The sequence below is a fragment of the Silurus aristotelis genome, assembly GCF_946808225.1.
Source record: "Silurus aristotelis genome assembly, chromosome: 14".
In the NCBI taxonomy this organism is placed as follows: domain Eukaryota; kingdom Metazoa; phylum Chordata; class Actinopteri; order Siluriformes; family Siluridae; genus Silurus; species Silurus aristotelis.
Genome location: NC_139587.1, coordinates 24,479,855 through 24,497,911, shown reverse-complemented (window position 1 = coordinate 24,497,911; position 18,057 = coordinate 24,479,855). Strand labels below are relative to the sequence as shown.

The following is an 18,057-nucleotide window of genomic DNA, read 5'->3' as shown; positions in this document are numbered from 1 at the left end:
CGCTGAAGGTTTTAATTTAGCCTCTTTTATATTTATTTATTTATATTTTTTTATAAAAATGGTAAAACACAAATGCATGCTGCATAAATAATAACGCGTTAATAAAAACAAGTGCCGTTAAGTGCCGTTAACTTGCATTTAGACAGTCTTAATCAATATATTAATACAAAAGGAATTAAATATTTTGTTACTTAATGAATGTATCCAAGCTGAACATCCACCATATAGAACACGAGCAGAGTAAAGATTATGAGGATCAGGAATGTCTCTGTTCTCAGTCATGTTTGCATCACTGACCTCCTCTGTCTCATCCGCGTTAACCCCAAATTGTTGCCTTTTGCCTGCTCATTGTGAGCTTCGTAATCTAGTCTACGTCTGTGGTGTGTGAGAGCCAGGAAATGATACACCAGTGGATTGAAAAAGCCACGCAATGACAGGAAACAAGTTGATGGACTGAAAACGGCGCAATGAGAAAAAAATTTACATTTCAACAAATAGATTAAAACTAAAGTAACTGTTTTAAAAATGTAAGAAGTGAAAAGAACAGATATTTGTGTCAAAAAATGTATGAGTAAAAGTAAAAAGTTGTCTGAAAAATAAATAATGGAGTAAAGTACTAATACCACAAATCTTCTTAAGTACAGTAACAAAATATTTGTACTTTATTACCTCCCACCTCTGGTTATTTGATCTTCTTACAGAAAGAACTGTTGTAATTTGCTTTAAAAAATTTTTAATATTTTTTGCGGCTGAGGTACAAGTACTTAGTATGCGATTAATAACATATTACCGTGACGACAGCAATATAAATCATTAAGTTGCATTTTTCAAAAAGACTCAACACCTTCTGACCAATCAGCTGCAACAGCTCAAAAAAACTCAACCGCTCTGTGGTATTAACTGTTCTATAAGTCGTATACATTCATTTCAGTTTATACATTTATTTCATGGATGGTGGCAGCTCCCACTGCTGGGCCCTTGGGCTAAGCCCTAAACTGTTTTTTTTTGTGTCACTCTGGTTAAGAGCATCTGCCAAATGCCATCAATGTAAATTTCTACTCATTATAATAAATAATTCTGGCTTCATTCCTAGTCATGAATTAATAATGACACCCCTGAAGCCTCAGCACATTTCTCCAGCTTGTAAATGATATCATTCTGTAAACTAATCTGAATCTGATCACTGTGCCAAAAGCTGTATTTTAGCCCGAGAGGGTTTGATTAAGACTGGTGCGAGGGCAGCGTGGACACAAAGTACACCCCCACCCTAACAGTCCTACATCTGGATCCTTTCTACTAACTGAGTCCCCTCCCTTTGTCCCCTTCTCTTTCTCTCACGCTTGTTCTCTCCCCCGTCTGTCTCTCTGTGTCTCTCTATCGCTCTCTCTCCCTCCCTCCCTTCCTGTCGACTGTGGCGTGGAGGATGTGTCTGGAAGAGGGACAGAAGAAGGCTGGAGGAAGGCAGCTCAGCTGCTATGTACCCTCTCTTCTCTTCCCCCTGTTTTCTCTCTCTGCATGTACTGCGTGCCCTCAGCGAAGGGCTCCTTCTTCACACACGAGAAGACGACAGTTGAACTCAGACGAACCTGAACCTAAATGTCACAAGGCAACAAGAATGGCTGTGACAATCAAGAAGGTACAGATCTATGTTTTTTTTCCACTCGTGATGCACTTTTTTATGCTTTATCTGCTCGTCCAGTCAGTGTTTCAGCACAAGTTGCAAAAATAAGTATAGCAAATGCAGAGAGGGATGTGGAGGTAGAAAAGAAGGAAAGGTTTGCCTAGTTAACAGCATGACTGAGATTCAACATCATGAGAATAGAATGAGAAGGATACTAAGCTGAGTCATTCTTGACAGCAACAATAATCCGGTAAACTGCATGGAGACAGGGATGATGTCAAACCATCACATGCTGCATGTAATGATCTCAGTCACATTATCCTGGTGAAGGATGAACAGGCTTATTCATTTAGAAACACTCATGAGACATGAGCCATGGTTCTCCTATTGCAAAAGAGCATGTATATGCATGCTAGACTTCAGTATCACAGTAACAGAGTTGCTCAGGTCATTCCATACATGTAAGGAATGCAAAACAAACCAAGTGGAAGCATGTGCTTTACTGGTGGGGAAAGGAGCGAGGAGTTTATTGATGTAGTATGGGTTTCAGTATAAACCTAGATGAGGGCTTCGGCTTTCAGAGTGTGCCTACATTAACAGTCCTTCGATCCCTTTCTTATTTGTGTTTCCATATGTATACAAACAAAAGAGATGTACTACCACTGACATTGAGTGTCAAAAGATATTTGATGATAAAAGATATGATATTATTTGTGAATCTAAAATGTAATATGTGTCAATAGTGTGAAGAAATTATTAGCCTTAGACAATGCATTGCATCATTGTTCATATAGATGGCATAACAATTATGTGGGAAGGTTATTACACACACACACACACACACAAACACACACATATACACACACAAAGTATGAAACGCTTATAGGTAGCTGTCTTAATGACCTAAAGAAAAGATCTTCTTCTTTTCTCTTCTTTCGGCTGCTCCCATTAGGAGTCGCCACAGCGGATCATCCGTCTCCACACCCCCCTGTCCAGTACATCTGCCTCTTTCAAACCAACTACCTGCATGTCTTCCCTCACCACATCCATAAAACTCCTCTTTGCTATTCCTCTTTTCCTCCTTCCTGGCAGCTCCATTCTCAGCATTCTCTTACTGATGACCTAAAGAAAAGATATTGAAAAAATATTTTTTACTAAACATATATTTCTGTTCTGCATTTATCTACAGTCTGGTCTAGAAATAAATCAGCACAATTCAAATCATGTGTATTTATTTATTATTTTCACTTTTCCTGGTGTTGGGGTCCAATATTCACCTTAAGACAGGGGTGTCCAATCTTTTCCACCAAGGGCCGGTGTGGGTTTAGGTTTTCATTCCTACCAAGCCACGTTTTATAATATGCATTTAAAATGAATTTATGTGCAAAGATTACAGTAGAATAATTGTTGCTTCTGCGATAACTTGTATAATTGTATCATTGTAGTCTGACTTCACTGCTGCTACACATTTTGTACAGTATAATATTTCAATAAGATTGGAAATTCATTGATTGCACAGCATCTAAATGTACTTATCCTAATATATTAAATTTTTTCTTTATTTTAATTGTACTGTGAGCAATTGCAACCTAGACTGGGTGAGATTCCAACCACATATTGAAATCCCAGTTTGGTGCCTGACTATGGCCATTAACCATTATCAAATATCTTTGTTCCAAACGTAGTTCACTTTAGATTATAAAATGTCATAAAAATGAGATGAATCTAAGTTCATAGGAAAAGAAATTGAGCATAAGATGCCATAGTAAAGAAACCACTACGGTAGTATCTTCAACATCTGGTTGAGGGAACAAAAACTTCAGACTGGAAGTATATCAGGTATGAAGCAAATTAAATCTTTCTTCTTTGGAATGGCAGAATTCCCGGCAGCAGGTGAGGAGGTTTGGCCGGAATTGGAGCGGGCGGAGTGCTTGGCACGGGGCGCAGCTCTCAAATGGGCTTCGGGTGTGTTCTGCCGTCCTGAACACCTCGAGAGTCTTGCACACTACAGGAAGAGGGAGAGTCAAAGAACAGCATGCATAAACTCTAGGTTGAAGGTACGGTTCCTCTTTATAATCTTGATTTGTGTCAACTTTTAGAGCTATCCGAGGTTCAGGATTTGAAAAATACAGATGCAGTAGGCTATAGAAGTCGGAGTCCAATTTAATCAGCACGGTGTTGAGGTAGCTAGCTTTGTCAACTCACACCTAGAGCGTTCTTGGTTCAATGCTGAGCTCCTGTTACTTTTTGTGTAAACGTTTCAATGTTCATCCTGCATCCATATGGGGATTCTATCAGTTTCTTCTGAACTAAAAAACACATATCAGTGATGTTTTATGATGGACTGGCACCTGGACCAGGCTATATAAAGTACAGTATACCTGTGTACTGTAATCCATATAGCCGGGTCCAGGTGCCAGTCCATCATAAAACATCACTAATAAAAAATTTAATAAATAAATGAAATATAATCCACACAGTATGCACCTTACTATTCTTGTATTCTTGTATTCTTGTATTATTGTACTCAGTCATGTATTATTGCTCTCAGTCTATAAGAATTCATGTCTTATTTGCAACATTAGGAGTCAATGAAATTTTGTTTGAAATATTACTTATAGTTCTTGCCATTGAACTCAATACTTTGTAACCTATTATGTATAAACATAACAAGAAAAAGAGTTCTTTGTAATATTATTGATTAAGTGCTGCGGTTTTCTTGCAGTCAGTTGTCCAGTCCTATCTAGAAGGTGTAGACTGGGGACTGGGACAGCTCCGAGAGGCTCGTGCCGAGTTAAAAGAAGTGTCTCACGCTATGAAATTGGTGAGACTCGAATCCAGTAAGAATGCTGAAAGCATTGACGCAGTGGACACGCTGAGAAAGACGTCCGTCAATCACTGTCAACTGCAGGCTGTTGTCACTAACCTGCCACACCTCCACTCCGGTTAGGTTTTATTCTGGCATTTTTTGACATTATATTTATGTGCATTTGTGATGTTTATCCAAGACATATCATGATAGAATGAAATTATAACACAGCTGGATTAGTCAGGGTCTGGCTCAATTACCTGCCTATTGTTCTCCAGCAGTCCTGAGATATAAATTTATTTTTATATTAGAATCTTAGTGAATTAATGGAAAGATTCACAAATGTTGAGTTGATTCCTAGTTTTATAACCATAATGGCTGTAGAAAGAACATTACTTATAATCTTATACTCCAGTACTCATGTTAGTTTTCACTCTCCAGTGTTCTGTATTGTTGAAAGATTTATGATCAAACTCTTGATGTCACCCAAATGAGGATGGGTTCCCCTTTTGAGTCTGGTTCCTCTTAAGGTTTCTTCCTCATAACATCTAAGGTAGTTTTTCCTTGTCACAGTTGCCACGGCTGCTCATCAGGGATAAATACACACCATTCACCTTGACTATTGATTTCTGTAAAGCTGCTTTGAGACAATGTCTGTTGTGAAAAGCGCTATAGAAATAAACTTGACCTGACTTGACTTGATTTAGCCTAAAATACATAGTTATTTGAATGAGAAGTGGTCTACTAGCAGACTGTGATCTAGATGATGCATCAACTACATGAAATAACACTGTAGCATGGTCAGTAAATGTATGAGGAAAATGGCTGCAGTTCAATTTTGTAGCAGATCGTCATTAGTGGAAATGAAAAAGTTTCCATTTAATTGAAACTGACAGATTGGCTTGTTTAACAGAAAGCAGTTTTTTTTTAATATCATTGTTTAAAGTCTGTCCCAGTTGTTGACAATGATAGCAGTAGTCATGATAGTTTGCTTACCTGAACTTTTATAAACAACTTAACGTAAGCAACTTATCACTTACACATTTTGTTACTGCTTTTTTAAACTGTTTATTGAAACAGACTTTATCATTTATAGGTGATATTTTGATCTCAATTCTACTTTACTTAGCATATATTTAGATTCTGAATCCTACGTGCTAATTATTACACAATAAAACCAGAACATGAGGTTATCAACCTATCGTTCTTTGTAATGACAGTAGCTTCAGATATGATTAAGGCACATTACCAAGTGTCTCATTTCTGTTTACTGCTAATGGCCCACCCGCTAAATCCTCATTATACTGCTACACAGGGAACAGCTGAGTGGATTTTAGATGTGATGACTACAGGAAATTAGCAATGAAACTGTCATTTAATTGGTTGTTCATTTTCCTGAACGTCTGAATGCCAGCAAATGACTTGCCACCCACTGGGCAGAGTGTAAAATGTAAAGCAATTCACTGGAGGTTTTATAGCTCTCCCTTGAACAGTACTACTGCAAGGAGCTTGGCTAAATGACATCAAACATCCACATCTGCTGAAATGATGATTGTGCTCGCATTAAGCTAGGCAAAAGCAAAACTGTGTATCTATATTCATACAAAGTATATAATGCTTTCATGATACACATGATCTGCATCCCCATTATTGAAAGATCACAAGTTCAAATGTCAGTCAAGCCACTGAGATCTGTGCAGATAAAAATTCAAGCCAGAATAACAAGATGTCTGGCTGGCCTTCTTTATTTTTCCTGTAGATTAAAGAGATGCTAGCCAAACATATGAAACTACAGTATTAGCTCAACTATATGGACCCGCTGTGTTATAAATGCTACTACCTTCCAAATGTCCATATGCATATCTGTATATTCAGTATTTCTTTCAGAATCAGAGATATATGAGAAAAGTCTAGAGGTTGAAAGGCAACACTGTGAACATAGTGTGTGTATTCTGATTCTGAAAACTTCTCAAACTCAGCTACATCACTCAAGTACCTGCCGGTGAAATTTAGTTATTATTATACTGAAATCATTAGCCTAATTCTTTCTTTCTTTCTTTCTTTCTTTCTTTCTTTCTTTCTTTCTTTCTTTCTTTCTTTCTTTCTTTCTTTCTTTCCACTTGCATGACTCCTTTATAATCTCGCTGAGATGCAACATGATGAACATGAAGCTTTCTGGCGTTCTAGTGCATCTCCTATTTGTATCTTTATTTGCATGTTTAAAGCATATTGGTGTTTTAACTAAATTAGATTAAAACAAATCCAAGAAGTTGCTTCCTACGTCAAATAATTGCTAAATATCCCCCTCTGGCAAGAACTTTTATTCAAAGCAACTTACAAATGAGGCAGAATCCAAAGTTGCAGAGTTTAGGAGTTGAGCAAATCCTTAAGGATCATGCTCAAAAGCAGCTCAATCCCAAAAACTGAACTTTTATAACCTCATTGTGTCTGGCACAGAATTGTGAATCTGGTTTTTACTTTTCATAACATACTATTCACACTACAAGATCACAGTCCCATTGCATGTCCACCATGTTTTTAATGCTTTTTTTTGTGTTTGGATTTGATCAGTGAAGAGCATGGTTTTGGAAACTGAGCGCCTTGTGGAGTCACGCCGGTTGCTGGAAGCTCACGCTTGCCTTATGGAGCTGGAACACTGGCAAGATAAGGTTCTTCTTCAGCTCCATGAATTCAGAGGATCCTCCCAGACCTTGCTGAGCCCTGAAGATGATGCACTGGTGCAGAGTTATTTTTCTGGAGTGGGGCGGCTTGTAGAGGCACTGGCTAAAGAGCTGTGGGCAGTGGTGGGGAGCGGACTGACTCTCTCCCTGCAGAACCCCACGCCATTTGTGTCGGCAGTACGCATCGTGGAGCGCGAGGAAGCGCTTGATCACTACTTCCTCGAGGAGAGGCAGTGTGTATCAGGTGTAAGGCATGGCAGGCCCATGCCCCCAGGAAGGCCTCGCTGCTGGAGAGAACGCTTCTTTAAGGTTTGATACACACTGATTTTAGCATTTAGTGCAACACAGAGTCTCTTCATGTGTGATTTCAATAATTAATAACAATTATAAGAAGACGTTCTTCAAATAGCATTTGTCATGAGTTTAAAGTTTTTAATTAATTCTGTATATAGAGAAGGACACATACTGAATCAATTAGCTAGTGCTGCTGTTTTAGCTAGTGCTGCTGTTCCATGTTTGGTTGCCTAAAAAAAAAAATAATAATAATAAATATATATATATATATATATATATATATATATACATATATATATATATATATATATATATATATACATATATATATATATATATATATATATATATATGTATATATATATATATATATATATATATATACATATATATATATATATATATATATATATATATATATATATATATATATATATATATATATGTATTTTCCAGGCTATTTGTGTTTTCCCCAGTGGTGGACAGTAACAAAGTAAATGTAATTCGTACTTAAGTAGCTTTTTCATGTATCTGTACTTTACTAAAGTGTTTCCATTTGGGGAGACTTTAACTTCATTAAATTTTAAAGTCAAATATTTTACTTTTTACTCAGCTACATTTTACAAAATCAGTCGTTCCTTTTTTTTTTGACGAGTGGATTTACGCGCACTCTGTTCTAAACTTGTTTTAATTGGCGCTTGGTGTATCAGCAAACAAAACATTTTGAGAGGAATAAATGATAGAAGAAACACCTGATTCTAACTTGCCACAACACCTATGGCCTTTTTTGCTCAATTTTTTTAAGTAGTTGAAAAGAAAGTTTTGGGCTCATGATCATTTTAATAGATATAAATCAGTTTTTTTTAAGAGTAACTTTTAAACCTTTTTACAGACATTTGTACAAATTTCAAGCTTGAAATAGTTTCATTTTGTTGGTTCGTCTGTGAATAATGCTTCAAATAAATTCTAATAAATTTAGCATCTAAAACAGAGTGAATAATGGGATATTTAATTTCTAATAATAAATGAAAAACAAATATTATATCCTACTCATTTGCATACTGTTTATCCAAGATAAACTTGTAATGATATTATTTATCGCAATATAGTAAGTAAAAATGAATAAACATCAGTCATAATAAAAATGTATTTAATTAGTGACAGTGTTGCGTGTCCCTCAGGTGTTGGAGGAGGCCGTGGCGGCTCGTTTCCGCAGTGCATCATACTTACACACTCGAGGCCCCGGACTCGCGGGCCACCTTTCAGCACTACAGCATAGCATCATGGGAGATTTGGCTACAGTGCGCAACCTGCTGGAGCAGTGTGTTCCTCCACATTACCACCTCACCAAAGCGTATCTACGTGCATGCCACCGCTGCCTGCAGGTCCACTTAGGCCAAATCATTGGTTGGGAGTTGCAGAGTGGGGAGATCTTTGCAGTCCTGAACTGGGTTCTTCACATTTACAACAGGTCAGTTTGTGTCTGTGTATGTATACATGTAAATATTCATTTCTATAGAATATAAATGGATAGTAGACGATGTGAAGAGCTGATATTATGGCAAAAAAAACAACAACATACTACTACAATATCAACTAAATAAGATAATGAAAAGAAATGATCCATGAGGCATTGGTGATTAGTGAACTGAAATTATTTGTAGTGATTTCACAGCAAAGCTCCTCAAAAATATTTGTTGTTTGAGCAGGCGAACCAAAAAGCATTTTTAAAGACAAAAGCAAGAAATCGAATCATGGGAAAATAATCATTGATGCAGGGTTTTAATTTGTTTTCAATCAAATATATAGTACTATACTTTCTTTCGGCTTCTCCCGTTAGGGGTCGCCACAGCGGATCCTCCGCACGTTTGATTTGGCACATGTTTTTACGCTGGATGCCCTTCTAACGCAACCCTCCCCAATTTATCCGGGCTTGGGACCGGCACTGAGAGTGGCTGGGGTTGGTTCCCTGACCGGGGATCGAACCCGGGTCGCAGCGGTTATTCCATAAATATTAAATGTGACCTTACAACAAGAAAGATAAAAAGTGTATGTGTATGCGTATTTACTAGCTCACTAATAGTAGCACCTTCTGACCAATTAAATTCAAGAAATCAACAGCACTGATGTATGATATACAGAACAATTTCCACAAAAATTCAAGCTAGTTTTTGGCTAGCTTTATATATACGTATATGTGATGGGGTTTAAAGTTGTCACCTTCCAATCCAAAGTCGAATATCTTAACCACTGAGCTACCACCACAAAAAAATTAAGTGCACATATAACTTTTTCAAAAAGAACCCAATATTTTCTCCTGCAGTTCAGAAATGATAGGAGACCCAAGCCTTGCTGCACATCTGGACCTGGAAGAGATGGGCCCTCTGATATCTCAGGGCGGTGTGGAACAACTGCAGAACAAATATGTTCAGTGTGTTCGGGTAAGACAGCCACTTGTGGTAAATTGGAAACAGGAAGTAATCACAAAATCTGTAGAATTATAGGAGGGATGTATTGCTGAAGTCTCTCTGTGAATGTTCTTGCAGAAAAGCCTCTCGGAATGGATGCAAAAGGCGCTGGAGGTCGAGCTTACAGACTGGCAAAGGGATCAGGAGCCTGATATTGACCACGAGGGCTGTTACCATACCAGCCTTCCTACAATCATCACTCAGGTTTGCCCAGAGATTCATTTCAAAACATGTCCCCTAAGTGGAAAATTCTAATAAGTCAATTACGCTGACATTGCATTACATTTAAACTAATTTTCTATAACAACAGCTGATAAGAGTCATTCAAATAGTGTTATACTGTATAAATGTGCTTGTTCTATAATTGTTTCTATAGTAATCACTTTAAAGGGTATGCTAAGACTCCATATAGTTTCCTAATATTAAAAAATGCCCTTTAGCAAATAAAAGCATAACAACCAGAGGTAAAACCAGAACCACTGTAAAGTTCTTTGTGGTTTCTTGATAAACTTCAATGTTTTGTATTGGTAACAAGATAGAGGACAAAGAGATGTTAACACTTAATTTAACTGTAAACCAAATTCAAACATTAATTGTCTTTATTTGCTAAGTAAAACCATTAATATTATTGCCATATTATGTATTGTTAGATGTTAGAGGAGAATGCAAGGGTGGCTTTGATGATCAGTGATAGTCTGCGAGATCAGACAATCCAGATGGGTCTGTATGAAATGGAGACCCTTCTTACCAGGTTTGTGCTTTTAATATAGTTGACGAAATATTGTCATTGTCCAATGTCAAACATGTTCTCTGTATCCATTTTTCAACATACACCGGCTCCTATATATCTCATTGCCCTGCTCACCAGCATCTAAACACAGAGTTACACGACTCTACATTCAGAAACACAACAGTGTTTTTATTAATTACTGGTGTTAACACATTTGGCCAGTCACATTGGTATGAGGTGGTATCAAAAGTTTAAGACTAATGGTGCTCACTGGTGTTATTCTGATCACTTGTGTTACCCTGTCTGCAATTTCATGATTGACTACAAGTTAGAATAAAGAGTAAACATGAAATTCCGCTTGAAACAGGACAAATCTGCCACAGAGATGTTTTTTCACATGACATAAGTTTGACATACGGCGATGCTGCGATGAGTCGTTCGAGGTGTTTGAAACGGAATTATTAAAGATTATTTAAATAATATGCTGAAAATTTAAAAGATATACCCCTGACCCAATGTACCACTGATTAAGAGTCTGGTAGCCTCATTTCTAAGAGTATAGTACTGTACAGTAAGTGTGTAGTATTGTGTAGTAAGTGTGAAATTTTAGCCCTAACTCTGGTTTTTACATCATCTCTGTAAATCTCACTCAGATTTCGAGACGCTATCATTGAATTCGGTAAGGAGCATCGAAAGGATTTGACATCAAACAACACCAAGTTCTACCTCCATTACCTTTTGGCCTGCATAAGCAACTGCATTATCCTCAAGTGAGATGGTGAACAAGTATCTTTTTTACAGTATGTCTGTGTTTGTGCTGCTGTCATAACACACCTAAAACAGGGTTCTATGGACGTCTTTCTCACTGCATCCTCTTTTTTTTTTCAGGACGTCCACAGAAACCCTTCATCAGCAGGTTAGCTCTCGTCAATCAGTGCGCTTTTCCAGGATTCCCCCCGGGCCACTGGCTTCTTTAGATCGGGCTGTGAGGAAAGCGTGTCGACTCGTGATGGACAAGCTGCTCCTGGATCTTCAGCCCTACTTGCAGGGGCTCCTGTCACGTTCCTGGCTGGTCCAGGGTGATGTCATCCCTAAAATGTGTGGCATCCTGGAGCGCCACTGCGAACTATACGTCCGGGTGCGCTCACCTTGCAGAGAGGTTGGTGTTTGCACTATTCTACAATTGTCAAAAAGAAATGTCACCCTACCTTCATTTACTTAGATCAATGAAAAAAATATTTGCGGTGGTCTGGGAAAATGTGGTTGCGCTGCCTGATTTCTGGCAACAGACAGATTTTTTTGATATCACGTTTAATTTTAGGAACAACCACAAATAAAGTCTAAGTCCACCACAATGATGTGAAAATGTATTTAGTTGACCTGGTTGTCTTTGTGCAAAAACAAGGCTTTTCTTCAAATATAATGTTGATGATGATGTTGATGATGATAAAACAAGGCCTCCCGAGAAAACACACTTACTGGAATATAAGCTCATACATTATATGGGCAAAAGTTGGTAACCACCTAATCATAATACTTTTCGTGCTTTTTAAACATCCCATTCCACATCTTGTCCTAATTTGCAATTCTAATAATCTTCACTCTTCTGGGAGGATTTCCCACCAAATTCCGTGGAGATTTGTGCTCATTCAGCCACAAGGGCATTAGTAAAGTCAGTTAACTGGTGTAGAGTGAGGAGACCTGGGGTGCAGCAGCATTCCAGTTCATCATAAAGGTCTTAAAGATGAGGTCAGTAGCAGGCCACTAAAGATCTTCCATTTACAAATTCATGCAAACCGTGGAGCTGGCTTTGTTGGAACAGGTTTGGGTCTCCTGGTTAAAGTGAAGGGAAAATTCATTGCTACCACATCCAAAGCATCCTATACAATTGTGTGCCTCCAACTTTGTGGCAACAGTTTGAGAAAGAAACACATATGGCTGGATATTCCCAATACTGTTGTCTATAAAGTGTATAAATTCATGCTAATGCAGTATTTGTTTGCACCCCTTTGTTTTATAGTCAGTTACCAAGCTAACTAGCTAACCAATATACAATATAACAGACTCATCATTTTGAAGCATCCTTATTAACTCGCTCTGAGATACTAAAACATAGAATGAAATGTAAAGTGATTGATTAAGTTCACTTATAGTGAGCTTAATACTACTAGTTGCACTGGACTAAAATAAATGTCAAATCTCCTCATTATAGAATTGTGTGTGTATGATTGTACAGCGGCTACAGGAGGAGTGCCAGTGGCTGACAGTGGTGGAGTATGTACGTGCTCTGATGCAGAAGAAGCTGATCTGCCGGAGCGATGAGGAGAGGCAGTTGTTAGCACAGCAGATGGTCCAGGATGCCCAGCAGCTCAGGGAGCACTTCCAGAGCATGGTGAGAATAAACAAAGTATCCTGCATACTGTATAGGAAATAGCTTGTGTATTTTACTGATTCAGACCTAATATTCAGAATCTTCTATTTTGGGTGCGTCTCAATTATCTCCCTGGGCAATAAGTCAGTATACAGTGTACACAAGTTTGGGCACTGGTAAAGACCCTGGTTAACTACACATTGGGGTATGGATGACTCGATCCTGATATTTCAGGCGCCATGGTTAAATAAGTTTTAATTTTGTCACAAGTCACTGTAACATTTAAATTATTCGAGTTTTATGTTGTAAAAATTATTTATATAGAACGTCAAATAAAAAAAAAATCACAACTTTGTTGCAATAACTAGCTGGGAGTGAGGGTTACAGGGTTTTCCATGATGCATTGTCCCTGGAGCACAGGGGGTTAAGGGCCTTGGTCAGTGGCCTAAGGATGATGGCTTGGCAATGGTGGAGCTTGAGACCCTCTGATCATTAAGCCAGAGCCCTAACCACTGACCTAACACTCCCACCCCAATCAACATTTCCCCCATAATAGCATTTGTAGACAAAGTTGGCTGAAAGTTCATCCAGCACATTGATGCTTCCTGGTTATTGTGATGCATTGTTGGATGTTCTGGAAAACTCCAGAGCACTGTAGTGATTTTATGATTGACACACCCCTTAAAATGCCAATTCCCTAATCAGTGCCCTGATTACTGAATTATTTAGAGACACTCCTTGTCTGAAGTCTGAGTATATGATTATGCAAGGATTATGATTAAAGCAGACTATTTACCGGGCAATATTAGCTTCATGTTTTTTATAAGGCTTCTTAGCATGTATGTTTCATTTGAGTCATAAAGTTTCTTCAAAAGATGTTTTTTTGTCTTTAGGAGGTCGATGGGACTGTCAGCGAGGTGAATCCTACAGCTCTGATCCCTGTGCTGGCCGATCTAATCAAGCTAAAAGATCCTGGTATGCTAACCCTTGAGGTGTCTGGACTGATATCAAAGTACCCTGACATTAGGTAGGTTACTGTCCTGCTAACAATGGTATCTTATTTTTTTTCTCAATTTTAAGACCGTTTTTGTGCCATTTTCAAGGGAGAGGAGGGGATTGTCATTTTTATATAACATTCTTATAACAATGTAAAATTGTTTTATTTGACGGAAATGTAACAATAAGAGTTTAACGGTTTATGTTTATGTTTATGTCTGAACTGACTCTCAATAGAGAAACCATTCATGACTTCATTTTGGTAGTAATTAACTTAAAAATATACACCAAAAGTTTCTTTGAGGGTTTCTTGGATTGCACCTCTCTGTGGTGTGGTTTGTTTTTTAATTGTATACAATGTGGATAATGGCATCTCTTTGGGGTTTGGATGGTTCAAAATGTTAATTTAATGTTATCTAGGAATTACTAGTAGTCATTGCATATGTGAGTAAAGAAAAGCACTAGCTAGTGGAAAATGCATTAAGTAGATGTTGGAATCAGTTCCTTCTGGCTTCTCTGCTTGGTATACTTTTGAGCTCAGCTCTAAAAACTCTTTGCTCTTAAGTTCTCTTTATGCACTGACTGCAAATTTTTATTCAGTGCTCTATGGACTGATGAAGTGTTTGCATACAATCTGGTACTAGGAATTTTAAATTTGACCTCCAATATTTAGTAGAAAAGCAATTTTCTCCCACAATAACTAGTTGTTTACAATCCTTATGTTTTTAAAGTGAGGACCATGTCTCGGTGCTGCTGGATGTACGTGGAGACGTTCCGCGAGACGTGAGAGGGACGGTGCTGTGTTTACTAGAACAGAGCTCGCCACCACTGCCACCAGGATACCGCCCAATCTTCCCAGACATTCTTGTGCCTCCTTCCAGCATGCCTTTCTGCTTGCCTACAGCCAAGTGTGCTTGATGATATCTCTCCATGGACTCACACCATCCTGTCCAGCCAGAGCAAACAGGAATCAACCCGGCGTCAACGCTAAATTTAGCAACTTCCTTTCCTCACTGACCTCTGACTAGTGGAAGCTTAGCATAAGTTCTGTACTTAAATGTGCAGGATTGTCAGAGAGGAACTGTTGATTCCAGGCGCAAGATCCACAACTCTTTGACTGAACTTCTTGGTATTATTTGGAGTTGAAATATGTCTGAAAATATACATGTGCATTTGGAGATTGGTGAAATTGTCATTGATCAAATATCTTGTGTAGAAACAAGAACAGGAGTTTGAAAACCCAGAGATGAATTGCTGTAGGTTATTTTATCAGTGTTAACTAAAGGATTAACTGTGATACACTGTGCTGTAATGAAATCCTTGTTCTAGTGTGTTTTACACAATATGTGTATATCGTGGCTTAATGTGTACAATAAAGGCTTTCTAGATTATACGTGAGGGACTGTGGAGTCAGTCTATAGTCTGGCGCTTTTAAATATATTGTATTTCACACTACAATAATGATATGTGAATAATCTTGTTAATAATAATATGCATATAATAATAATATAAATAAATATTAATAATAATAATAATAATAATAATACCAGAGCACTATTGTAGGTTTTTAAAATGTTGATGTAATGATAGCTAGAAATACTAGATCATCATCTACCTAACTAGTGATATTAATAGTAGTCATTGAGTCATTGAGTGAAGAGAAGAATTTGCTAGTGTAAGAAGCATTTAATTGGATGTGGACTTCATTTCAGCTCCTTTGGCTCCTCTGCTCAGGTTTTTCCCTTTGTAATATAATAATAATAAACTATAAAGAGCATGGCATTACAGGTATCTCATGCAGCGATGAATGAATGCCATTGCTAAAGCAAGAAACCCAATAAACAAGTCTCCTTTCACTGCAGCCACAGCTGCACCACTCGCATACATTATCTTTAGCTGAAGCATCAATATTAACAATATTATTATCATAAAATCTATCTTCAAGCGAAAGGTAAAGACTTACCTCTTCATGACACACTTAAACTAGAGCTTTTCCTGGTTTGTTTTGTCATTTTGTTTATATTTATTAAGAAGGGCCTCAAAAATGCCAATATGAAATCTGATTAGTTAAAGGAACAGCTACAAGCAACATAGGCTTTATGCTAAAAAAAGCAACACCCAGTTCCTGGGAGTGCATATCCCTGAGGACCTCGCGTGGATGACAAACACCACATCACTGGCCAAGAAAGCTTAACTTTCTCCGCAATCTGAGGAAAGCATGACTCCCACCTCCCATCGTGTGCTCCTTTTACCAGGGTGCCATTGAGAGCGTCCTCACCAGCTGCATCATTGTGTGGTACGGAGGCTGCACTGCCTCCTTCCAAAAGACTCTGTAATGCATAGCGAATGCAGCCAGCGAGATCATCTGTGTCGCTCTGCCCTCCTTCACGGACATCTTCCCCACCCACCTCATAGCTGCTGATAGCTCACACCCATCAAACCTCCACTTCAGACTCCTGCCTTGGGAGAAGGATCCGGAAGACTGCACAAGACTTTAAAACAGCTGTCCATTGCCTCCCACCTACTCCCGAACTCTACGAATTCTACAGCTCACCCCACACTTCTTCAAGACTCTTTATACTCTCTGTAGAATTTTGGACATGTTTACAAGCACCTAATTTAAAAACTGTTACATGTACAAATACTTTAAATCTGAATTTTCACACGTTACAGTCTTTTTGTACTACTGCCATACTGCTACTGTCTTGCACTTTACAAATGCCTTTATACTTTAAACTTTAGTATGTTGACATATACTAGAATGCACATTTGCACCTTACACATTCAGATGTTTACGAGATATATTTACCTGGCTTGTATATATATATATATGTCTATTTATTACAAGTTCACTGCCGTTACCTCATACAAATTCTGTTCTATATTGCACTGACTGCCCATACAAACTTTCTATATTGCACTGACAATGAAAACAATTATTGAGAGAAAAGAGAAACGGTATTTCACTTTCTCTGTATGTCTGCACATATGGTGGCATTGGCAAATAAAAAAACGAAAACTTGAAGGCCTGGGGTGCGGTCAGTGTTCCAATTCATCCCAAGGGTGTTCAGTAGGGTTGAGATCAGAGCTCTATAGTGAGCCACACAAGATCAATATCAAACGATGTCTGCAAAGGGTGAGGGGCATTATCAAAAATACCTCTTACCCCAGCCATGGACTATTCAACCTTCTCCCATCAGGCAGATGCTACAGGTGCCTCAGAACCGCACAAACCGACTAAAGAATAACTCTTTTCCTGTGACTGTTACTGCACTGAACATCTGATCATTCAATGTTAACAAATACACAACTGCACTGTATTGCACTGCTTATCCACTATGTATTTTTGCACCATCCATAACTTATTACCTTCTGCACATTATTTACTCCCATCCCTGTATGGACCCATACCCTTATGTATCATACTGCTATTTATTGTAAGTAGGTCACTTATGCACTTCTGGTTAGATGCTAACTGCATTTCATTGGCTCTGTACATGTACTTAGCAAAATGATAATAAAGTTGAATCTAATCTTGTCTAATCTAATCAAACGATGTCTGCAAAGGGTGAGGGGCATTATCAAAAATACCTCTCACCCCAGCCATGGACTATTCAACCTTCTCCCATCAGGCAGATGCTACAGGTGCCTCAGAACCGCACAAACCGACTAAAGAATAACTCTTTTCCTGTGACTGTTACTGCACTGAACATCTGATCATTCAATGTTAACAAATACACAACTGCACTGTATTGCACTGCTTATCCACTATGTATTTTTGCACCATCCATAACTTATTACCTTCTGCACACTATTTACTCCCATCCCTGTATGGACCCATACCCTTATGTATCATACTGCTATTTATTGTAAGTAGGTCACTTATGCACTTCTGGTTAGATGCTAACTGCATTTCATTGGCTCTGTACATGTACTTAGCAAAATGATAATAAAGTTGAATCTAATCTTGTCTAATCTAATCTTCATTAACTTTAAATAGGTTTGTGTTTCCAAGTTCAATTAAACATATACATTTTATTATACCACATCCTAAGACATCCTATACAAGTGTGTGCCTTTTGTGTTT

The 18,057-nt window shown here is 38.1% G+C and overlaps 1 protein-coding gene across 3 annotated transcripts; it reads left to right on the top strand.

Moving 5' to 3' along the window:
* The first annotated feature begins 1,397 nt into the window (after positions 1–1,397).
* On the top strand, positions 1,398–15,363 carry exoc3l1 (exocyst complex component 3-like 1). Of its 3 annotated transcripts, none has more exons than XM_083561025.1 (13): positions 1,398–1,636; positions 3,500–3,678; positions 4,347–4,566; positions 7,002–7,420; positions 8,587–8,876; positions 9,729–9,846; positions 9,952–10,077; positions 10,524–10,624; positions 11,257–11,373; positions 11,492–11,762; positions 12,840–12,995; positions 13,868–14,001; positions 14,702–15,363. In XM_083561025.1, exons 1-13 carry the CDS (start codon positions 1,597–1,599, stop codon positions 14,886–14,888), a joined length of 2,358 nt encoding a protein of 785 aa, XP_083417151.1. In that variant the 5' UTR covers positions 1,398–1,596; the 3' UTR covers positions 14,889–15,363. The 3 variants fall into 3 exon arrangements, with proteins under 3 accessions (XP_083417151.1, XP_083417150.1, XP_083417152.1); XM_083561024.1 differs by having other exon boundaries at positions 1,408–1,636; positions 12,816–12,995; XM_083561026.1 differs by having other exon boundaries at positions 1,409–1,636; positions 4,347–4,774; positions 5,138–7,420.
* The last annotated feature ends 2,694 nt before the right edge of the window (positions 15,364–18,057 follow it).

Bases quoted from the DNA above. Each gene is read 5' to 3' on its own strand.
- exoc3l1 (XM_083561024.1), top strand. From the start codon at position 1,597: ATGTCACAAGGCAACAAGAATGGCTGTGACAATCAAGAAG. The intron at 8,877-9,728 runs GTCAGTTTGTGT...TTTCTCCTGCAG, and splicing joins GTTCTTCACATTTACAACAG to TTCAGAAATGATAGGAGACC. The intron at 11,763-12,815 runs GTTGGTGTTTGC...TCCTCATTATAG, and splicing joins TGCGCTCACCTTGCAGAGAG to AATTGTGTGTGTATGATTGT.